The sequence below is a fragment of the Microchirus variegatus genome, assembly GCF_963457635.1.
Source record: "Microchirus variegatus genome assembly, chromosome: 3".
Taxonomy (NCBI): domain Eukaryota; kingdom Metazoa; phylum Chordata; class Actinopteri; order Pleuronectiformes; family Soleidae; genus Microchirus; species Microchirus variegatus.
The window spans coordinates 380001-390000 of NC_139804.1; the positions used below are offsets into that span (position 1 = coordinate 380001).

Below are 10000 nucleotides of genomic sequence, written 5' to 3' on the forward strand. Positions count from 1 at the left end.
ACATAAATATAAATATAAACATAAACATAAATATAATATGATTTATGTGATAAATAATCTGTGTTTATGTTGAGTTTATATCCTGATAGAGGAGATAAATGTGAATATAAAGCGGCACAGTTTAATATAAATACTGGTTCAATGTTTAAAATACACTGTAAATACACTGTAAATACACTGTAAATACACTGTAAAATACAGGGTTGTATTGTGTTGTGCTGTGTTGTGTTGTGTTGTGTTGTTGTGTTACACTCACAGGTGATGGTGAAGGTCACAGCAGACGACCTCAGATCTTCGCTCCTGCAGCTAAACTCTGCGTCAGCGTCGTCTTTGTCAGCAGAATATTCCAGAGTAGACGAGGTGGTGAAGAGACCATTGAGAGGATCCACCTGCTGAGACACCAGCATGGACACGCCTACAACACACACACACACACACACACGTCTGTGAGTGTGAGGAGGAAACAGAAGAAGAAGAAGAAGAAGAAGAAGAAGAAGAAGAAGAAGAAGAGAATACATACGTTTCCCATCAGACTCCAGAGGTTTGTTGTTCTTCAACCACGTGATGTTTGCAGCTGGATGAGCATCTTTAGCAACACATGTTCCCAACTGTGGAGAAGAAGAAGAAAACATGGTGTAACAACAACAACAACAACAACAACAACAACAACAGTCATGACTATCATCAATAATTATAATAATGACTTCAAACATCAACGTCTTTCTGTGGTTTTTAAAACACTGACTGTTTCCTGGAAACAGACCATAATAACCATAAAGAGCTTCCTGTGTGTGTGTGTGTGTGTGTGTGTGTGTGTGTGTGTGTGTGTGTGTGTGTGTGTGCTCTACTTCACTTCACACAAACCCATTACTCTACTTTACCTCAGGATGTTTTAGCTGAAGGGAGGTTTTTTTTTCACTGTTTAAAACCATGTGTGGTGTTTTAAATGTGTTCGTTTGTTCATTCATTCGTTCGTTCCTTCATTCATTAATGTGTTTGTTCGTTCATTAATGTGTTCGTTCGTTCGTTCATTCATTAATGTGTTCGTTCTTTCGTTCATTCGTTCGTTCGTTCGTTCATTCATTAATGTGTTCATTCGTTCATTCATTCGTTCATTCGTTCCTTCATTCATTAATGTGTTCGTTCGTTCGTTCGCTCCTTCATTCATTAATGTGTTCGTTCGTTCGTTCGCTCCTTCATTCATTAATGTGTTCGTTCGTTCGTTGGTGTATAAAACATGTTCATCACCTTCATGACTTTTCCAATCTCCAGTTCCTCTGCTGTGTCAGAAATCTCCAGAGCTGCTGGTGTCTCTAAAGGTTTATAAATAACGTTAAATGTGTTAATGACCATCATCATCACCATCATCATCATCATCATCATCATCATCATCATCACCATCATCATCATCATCATCACCATCATCATCATCATCATCATCATCATCTCCACCATCATCATCATCATCATCTCCACCATCATCATCATCATCACCATCATCATCTCCACCATCATCATCATCATCATCATCATCTCCACCATCATCATCATCATCATCATCTCCACCATCATTATCATCACCATCATCATCACCATCATCATCATCATCACCATCATCACCATCATCATCATCATCATCACCATCATCATCATCATCATCATCACCATCATCATCATCATCATCATCTCCACCATCATCATCATCATCACCATCATCATCATCACCATCATCATCATCATCATCATCATCATCTCCACCATCATCATCATCATCATCATCATCATCACCATCCTCTCCATCATCATCATCATCATCATCATCATCATCATCACCATCTCCACCATCATCATCATCATCATCACCATCATCTCCATCATCATCATCATCATCATCACCATCTCCACCATCATCATCATCATCATCACCATCATCTCCATCATCATCATCATCATCACAGTCTATGGTGTGTGTGTGTGTGTGTGTGTGTGTGTGTGTGTGTGTGTGTGTGTGTCACTCACTGTAGATCACCACATTGACAGGATACTCTTTGATGTCGGCCCCTCCCACCACCATGCAGGTGAACGTCCTCTGGTCTGTCAGTGTGGACGAGGACAGCAGCAGGCTGGCGTTGGCGGCCATGTTGACCCGGTCCTTGTACTCGTCTGTGGCGCTGATGGACAAGTTCTGGCCCTGTTTTTTGACCAGAAGGTCTCCTGAAAGTCTTTCTCCTTTGTCCTGAGGACAGAGGACAGAGGACAGAGGGGTTATGGTTTGGACGGACAGAAGAAACATCAGAGACACGGAGGACGATGTCACCTCTGCTGTGACTCACATATTTCCACTTAATGAGGACGACGTCTTCTACTTCAACAACTCCTTTGTTGCAGGGGATCTCCAGAGTGTCTCCATAGTGACCGAGGACAGTGTCCACACCACTGTCTGTGAGACACAAAGACACAAAGACACAGAGACACAAAGACACAAGAGACACAAAGACACCGTTTTTAAAACATTCAAAATAATCATTAGGAATATTAAGTGTGTGTGTGTGTGTGTGTGTGTGTGTGTGTGTGTGTGTGTGTGTGTGTGTGTAAGTGCACTCTCCATTATGTTGTGAATTATGAGGGAGAACATGAGTGAACTCACAACGACACAATGAAGCTCAACCTTCATAAAAACATTAACATCTTCATCCATTAACCTCAGGTCACTGTGTGTGTGTGTGTGTGTGTGTGTGTGTGTGTGTGTGTGTGTGTGTGTGTCACTGTGTGTGTGTGTGTGAATGTGTGTGTGTGTGTGTGTCACTGTGTGTGTGTGTGTGTGTGTGTCACTGTGTGTGTGTGTGTGTCGCTGTGTGGGTGTGTCACTGTGTGTGTGTCACTGTGTGTGTGTGTCACTGTGTGTGTGTGTGTGTGTCACTGTGTGTGTGTGTCACTGTGTGTGTGTGATGATCTCACCACTCTAACTTCCTCTCATTCATCATGTGTCTCTCAGTCTTAATAATGTCATTAGTGTTTATTACATTTGTCTCTTCCATCACAGGAGGAGCAGAGGTCGTACATTAAGATAAGAGCTTCTTAAAAGACGCTCAGAACAAAGAGATATTCATCTGTGCAGAGGAAACAAGAGACTGTACGACGACACCTGTAACATCTGTAACACCTGTAACACCTGTAACACCTGTAACACCTGTAACATCTGTAACATCTGTAACACCTGTAACATATGTAACATCTGTAACACCCTACAGATGTTTTTAAAAACAATCTCACTCTTCTTCATGTTTTTTTTAACAGTAAACAGTTCAGATTCTAAGATGGCTGCCACTGAATAAACTCTGCTTCTCTAACGGTTTAATCTTCTGTCATGTTTTTCACTTCCTGCTCCGACGTCCCATCTAAATGGAACACAGCATTAGACTCAGAAAACTCTGACATGCTAACAACTAGCTGCATGCTAAACCAGAAACAAGCAGAAAGTTGGTATTTTGCTCCCTAGTGGAGTGGAGGCCAAGCTACTTCAGTTAATAAATCGATTCCCCACCAACAAGGACAGAAAGACAACATCTACTACTGAAGGACAGATGGACAACATCTACTGCTGAAGGACAGAAGGACAACATCTACTGCTGAAGGACAGATGGACAACATCTACTGCTGAAGGACAGATGGACAACATCTACTGCTGAAGGACAGAAGGACAACATCTACTGCTGAAGGACAGATGGACAACATCTACTGCTGAAGGACAGAAGGACAACATCTACTGCTGAAGGACAGATGGACAACATCTACTGCTGAAGGACAGAAAGACAACATCTACTACTGAAGGACAGATGGACAACATCTACTGCTGAAGGACAGAAGGACAACATCTACTGCTGAAGGACAGATGGACAACATCTACTGCTGAAGGACAGATGGACAACATCTACTGCTGAAGGACAGAAGGACAACATCTACTGCTGAAGGACAGATGGACAACATCTACTGCTGAAGGACAGAAGGACAACATCTACTGCTGAAGGACAGATGGACAACATCTACTGCTGAAGGACAGAAAGACAACATCTACTGCTGAAGGACAGAAAGACAACATCTACTGCTGAAGGACAGATGGACAACATCTACTGCTGAAGGACAGATGGACAACATCTACTACTGAAGGACAGAAAGACAACATCTACTGCTGAAGGACAGAAAGACAACATCTACTGCTGAAGGACAGATGGACAACATCTACTGCTGAAGGACAGAAAGACAACATCTACTGCTGAAGGACAGAAAGACAACATCTACTGCTGAAGGACAGATGGACAACATCTACTGCTGAAGGACAGATGGACTGGTGTTGGACATCAGTGAAACACAAAGAAAGAACGTCTAAAATGGCAGGAATGTGAAAACTGGGGTCACACACACACACACACACACACACACACACACACACACACACAGGCCCATTCACAGTTAGCATGTTAGCCTCAGGCCTCAAATTAATGTTTCACCTTTAGCACAAAAGCTTTGGCTGTGACTGATTTCACCATAAAACCACAGAGTCTGACACAATAGAAACGTCCTGTTTGAGACTGTGAACGTTCATGTTAAAAGTCTGATTTTAGTCTGATTAAAATGGAGCTAATCTTAGTCAGACTAACAGACCTGGATCATGTGACTCATAATCTGATTACTCCTGCAAACACTCACTCTCTCACTGTCTGTCTCACCGTAAAGTCAGACTCTGTAAGTAGTCTGACTAAGACCTTAGTCTGACTACAACCATAGTCTGACTACAACCATAGTCTGACAAAGACTTTAGTCTGACTACAATCTGACGACGACCTTAACATTTTATTGATATTTTAACGTCTGTTTACACCTAAAAAAAGAACATGATTAATCTTAAATGAAAGGATGATGTTTATGTTTCAGTGACTCAAACAGAACAAGTGAAACAAACAGTTTTCAAACTAACTCAGTTCCATAAGAATAGATTAACATCACAGTTAATGGAGGAGGTTTCTTTCACACAGAGGAACGACCTGAACAAAGATCCACAAAAGAGGGTGTGGCCACAGGCTTTTATTATGGAGGGAGACGCCCCTCCCCCCTGCTGCTGTGTGTGTGTGTGTGTGTGTGTGTGTGTGTGTGTGTGTGTGTGTGTGTGTGTGTGTGTGTGTGGGGGTGTGTGTGTGTGTGTGTGTGTGTGTGTGTGTGTGTGTGTGTGTGTGTGTGTGTGTGTGTGTGCTGCTGCTCCATATTAATGACAAAGACAGAGTCGACGTCTTACAGTCATTTGTTTAAAAGCAGCAGCAGGAAAACAGTGAAAGCTGCGTCAATAACAAAAGACTGAAAACAAGAGACTGAACATGTTTCACCAAACCACGGGAAGTTCACGCATTTAAATGGAGCTAAAGACAGAAGATCTGTTTCATAAAGACAGAAGATCTGTTTAATAAAGACATAAGATCTGTTTAATAAAGACAGAAGATCTGTTTCATAAAGACAGAAGATCTGTTTCATAAAGACAGAAGATCTGTTTCAAAAAGACTGAAGATCTGTTTCATAAAGACAGAAGATCTGTTTCAAAAAGACTGAAGATCTGTTTCATAAAGACAGAAGATCTGTTTAATAAAGACAGAAGATCTGTTTCATAAAGACAGAAGATCTGTTTAATAAAGACAGAAGATCTGTTTAATAAAGACTGAAGATCTGTTTCATAAAGACAGAAGATCTGTTTCATAAAGACAGAAGATCTGTTTAATAAAGACAGAAGATCTGTTTCATAAAGACTGAAGATCTGTTTCATAAAGACTGAAGATCTGTTTAATAAAGACTGAAGATCTGTTTCATAAAGACAGAAGATCTGTTTCATAAAAACTGTAGATCTGTTTAATAAAGACAGAAGATCTGTTTAATAAAGACAGAAGATCTGTTTCATAAAGACAGAAGATCTGTTTCATAAAGACTGAAGATCTGTTTCATAAAGACTGAAGATCTGTTTCATAAAGACTGAAGATCTGTTTAATAAAGACTGAAGATCTGTTTAATAAAGACTGAAGATCTGTTTCATAAAGACAGAAGATCTGTTTCATAAAGACTGAAGATCTGTTTCATAAAGACTGAAGATCTGTTTCATAAAGACAGAAGATCTGTTTCATAAAGACTGAAGATCTGTTTAATAAAGACAGAAGATCTGTTTCATAAAGACTGAAGATCTGTTTCATAAAGACAGAAGATCTGTTTCATAAAGACTGAAGATCTGTTTCATAAAGACTGAAGATCTGTTTCATAAAGACAGAAGATCTGTTTCATAAAGACTGAAGATCTGTTTCATAAAGACTGAAGATCTGTTTCATAAAGACTGAAGATCTGTTTCATAAAGACAGAAGATCTGTTTCATAAAGACTGAAGATCTGTTTAATAAAGACTGAAGATCTGTTTCATAAAGACAGAAGATCTGTTTCATAAAGACTGAAGATCTGTTTCATAAAGACTGAAGATCTGTTTCATAAAGACTGAAGATCTGTTTCATAAAGACTGAAGATCTGTTTCAGGAGCTGATCACCGCTGACAGCGTCGCTGTCTAACTATAAATCATCATATCTTAACACTCAGCACGTTTAGACTCTAAATGAGAAACGTTCACTGATTCAACAACAACAGTCTTTCTCTCTCACTGAAGACAGAAGCACAACAACATTGTGTAGCGCCCCCTGCTGATCGGGAGGGAAACTGCAGTGAGTATCCGTCACTACGACGAAGTATGAAGACTGGAGGCGTCTCCATGGTTACACAGTCAGAGAAGTTTAATGTGGTCTTTAGACCTGGTTCTAGGGTTAGACCTGGGTTAGGTTTAGACCTGGGATAGGTTTAGACCTGGGTCTATGGTTAGACCTGGGTCTATGGTTAGACCTGGGTCTATGGTTAGACCTGGGTTAGGGTTAGTCTGTTAGTCTGACTCAGACCAGCTCCATGTTAGTCAGACTAACGTGTTCACATCGTCTTAGTCTGACTAACATAAGACTTTTAACATGAGCCTTTTTTAATGTGTTGATGTTTTCAGACAAAAACGGAAATAAGAATGAGTTCAGAATAAAATCAACACAATAAAGTTAAAATAAAGGTAAAATAAAGGTAAAATCAGAGGTTTGTCAGAGTCACGTCTCAGCGTCTTAGTTTAATATGAAACACGTTCAGACATGATGAAGAGGACTGAGGTGGATGTGACCGACCCCCATCACTACATTAGTCCATTAGTCTAAAAGGAAGAGGCCCACACACACACACACACACACACACACACACACACACACACACACACACACACACACACACACACACACACACACCTGCCTGACGACTAACAACAGCTGTGACAGCGACTCAGCACTGACTGTCTGTTCAGAGGGGGGGAGGAGGAAGAGGAGGAGGAGGAAGAGGAAGAGGAAGAGGAGGAGGAGGAGGAGGAAGAGGAGGAGGAGGAGGAAGAGGAGGAGGAGGAGGAAGAGGGTGGAGACGAGGGAGTGAACAAAAGCCCAGAGTTTTGTTAAGAGCAGATTTTTCAGACTCAGAAAAACCTCAGTTTTTATCAACATCACAAGAGTTTTCTCCTCTTTCTCTGTGGAGAAAATAATCCATTCATTCATTCATTCTTTCATTCATTCACTCATTCATTCATTCTTTCTTTCATTCATTCATTCATAATGACATCATTTGTTCCACCAGCCCAAACCCTTTTATCAGTGCCACTTCCTTTTTCCTCTGCACAAATCTCACGAGACTTGTCATGGTCACGTGAGACCCGAGTGTCTTGCGTGATTTTTGTGAGCTGGCGCTAACAGCTAAGCTAACAGCTAAGCTATTAGCTGAGTCAGCAGGTAAACGTCAGAGCGTTAGCATTAGCATTGTGAAATGTCTTTAAATCAAAGTTTAAAGTGTCGTCATTTACGACTTATGTTTTTATTCACATTAACTTTGTTTTTCTATTCAAATAAGAAGCAGATTATTGACGTCATTAAAACAGGAAACTGTTAACGCTGTGACGTGATGACGTCACGATGTCGTTCATTCATCACAGTTCAAAGTTAAACATATTTTTATGTCTCATTTAAAAAAGTTCACGCACAGAAAAATCACTTTAGTGCGCGCGCGTGTGTGTGTGTGGACTGAAGGTGAGGCGGATCCGGGATTAACGTACACACACACACACGCACACACACACACACACACATACACGTACCTGTGCGCAGCAGTGATGAAGAGGAGGACAGGAGGAGGAAGAGGAGGAAGATGAAGCTCGAGGACAACAAGTGCATCCTGACTGTCTCGTGCCTCGTGTCTCGTGCCTGGTTCAAAAACACCTGCCGGAGTTTGTCCTCGAGGACTCTGTCGACAAAACACTTCAGTTCACTTCAGACCTGGTTCTGGTTCTGATCTGATCTGGATCTTCTTCAGTTAATGTGGATCCTCTCACGACCGCGCGCTCACATCAGTGACACAGGTGATAGTGTGTGTGTGTGTGTGAGAGAGAGAGAGAGAGAGAGTGGCACCGCCCACGCTACCCCCCCCCACACACACACACACACACACACACACAGAAACTATCCCGCCCATCTTCTGTTTGCCCGTTTCAACTAAAGCCCCCACTTCTCTACACTTTACACCCCCACCCCCACTACACACACACATATACACGCACACACACACACACCCCCACTACACACACACACACACACACACACACACACACACAGTAACCCCCCAAAAAGCCTTTAAAAGAATTGAGAACCAGACAAAGTGTCCTCACAAAGCCACAAATACAAGATCACACACACACACACACACACACACACACACACACACACACAGCAGTTTCTGTTCATTTACATTTAAAACAGGAATGACATCATCTCCACACACACACACACACACACACTGACTGTAATACACATGTCAGGCCTGTATGTGGCGCTGCACAGAGAAGAGACATGAACTAACTTTATTAAAATAGGACAACAGATGAAAACTAGCAATTGTGCTAATTCTGTCTATGCTAACATGTGGATGAATATGCAGTGGCCTCATTTAAATAAATAAATAAATAAAATAATCAGTAAACATTATAATGTAAACCAGCAGAGTCGCCCCCTGGTGGTTGTTTTATATTTGTCATGTTGCCGTGGTGATGGTGTGTATGCTGGGACACACACACACACACACACACCAGAGGATATGAATCAGATATATGACACATTTGACCCTAACCCACGAGGACATGAGGACGTTACGACATGAGGACATGAGGACATGAGGATGTGAGGACATGAGGATGTGAGGACGTTACGACGTGAGGACATGAGGACATGAGGATGTGAGGACATGAGGACGTTACGACATGAGGACATGAGGACGTTACGACATGAGGACGTGAGGACATGAGGATGTGAGGACGTTACGACGTGAGGACATGAGGACATGAGGACATGAGGATGTGAGGACATGAGGACATGAGGACATTAGGACATGAAGACGTGAGGACATGAGGACGTTACGACATGAGGACATGAGGACGTGAGGACATGAGGAAGTTACGACATGAGGACGTGAGGACATGAGGACGTTACGACATGAGGACGTTACGACATGAGGACGTTACGACATGAGGACGTTAGGACATGAGGACGTTAAGACATGAGGACATGAGGACTTTACGACATGAGGACGTTACGACATGAGGACGTGAGGACATGAGGACGTTACGGCATGAGGACATGAGGACGTTACAACATGAGGACATGAGGAGATGAGGACGTGAGGATGTGAGGACATGAGGACGTTACGACATGAGGACATGAGGATGTGAGGACATGAGGACATGAGGACATGAGGACGTTACAATATGAGGACATGAGGATGTGAGGACATGAGGACGTTACAACATGAGGACATGAGGAGATGAGGACGTGAGGATGTGAGGACATGAGGACGTTACGACATG

General features: G+C 42.0%; 1 protein-coding gene across 1 annotated transcript in view; it reads right to left on the reverse strand.

Moving 5' to 3' along the window:
- Nucleotides 1–8318, reverse strand: part of LOC310924589 (CD166 antigen homolog) — a gene marked incomplete at both ends in the record, with an annotated part of 15373 nt that extends 7055 nt beyond the window's left edge. The window contains 6 exons of the mRNA XM_083886372.1: nt 257–415; nt 521–608; nt 1249–1313; nt 2020–2236; nt 2334–2440; nt 8243–8318. Of these exons, the coding sequence (XP_083742498.1) occupies nt 257–415; nt 521–608; nt 1249–1313; nt 2020–2236; nt 2334–2440; nt 8243–8318 (712 nt within the window). The remainder of the gene's footprint in view (nt 1–256; nt 416–520; nt 609–1248; nt 1314–2019; nt 2237–2333; nt 2441–8242) is intronic.
- Nucleotides 8319–10000: the final 1682 nt, after the last annotated feature.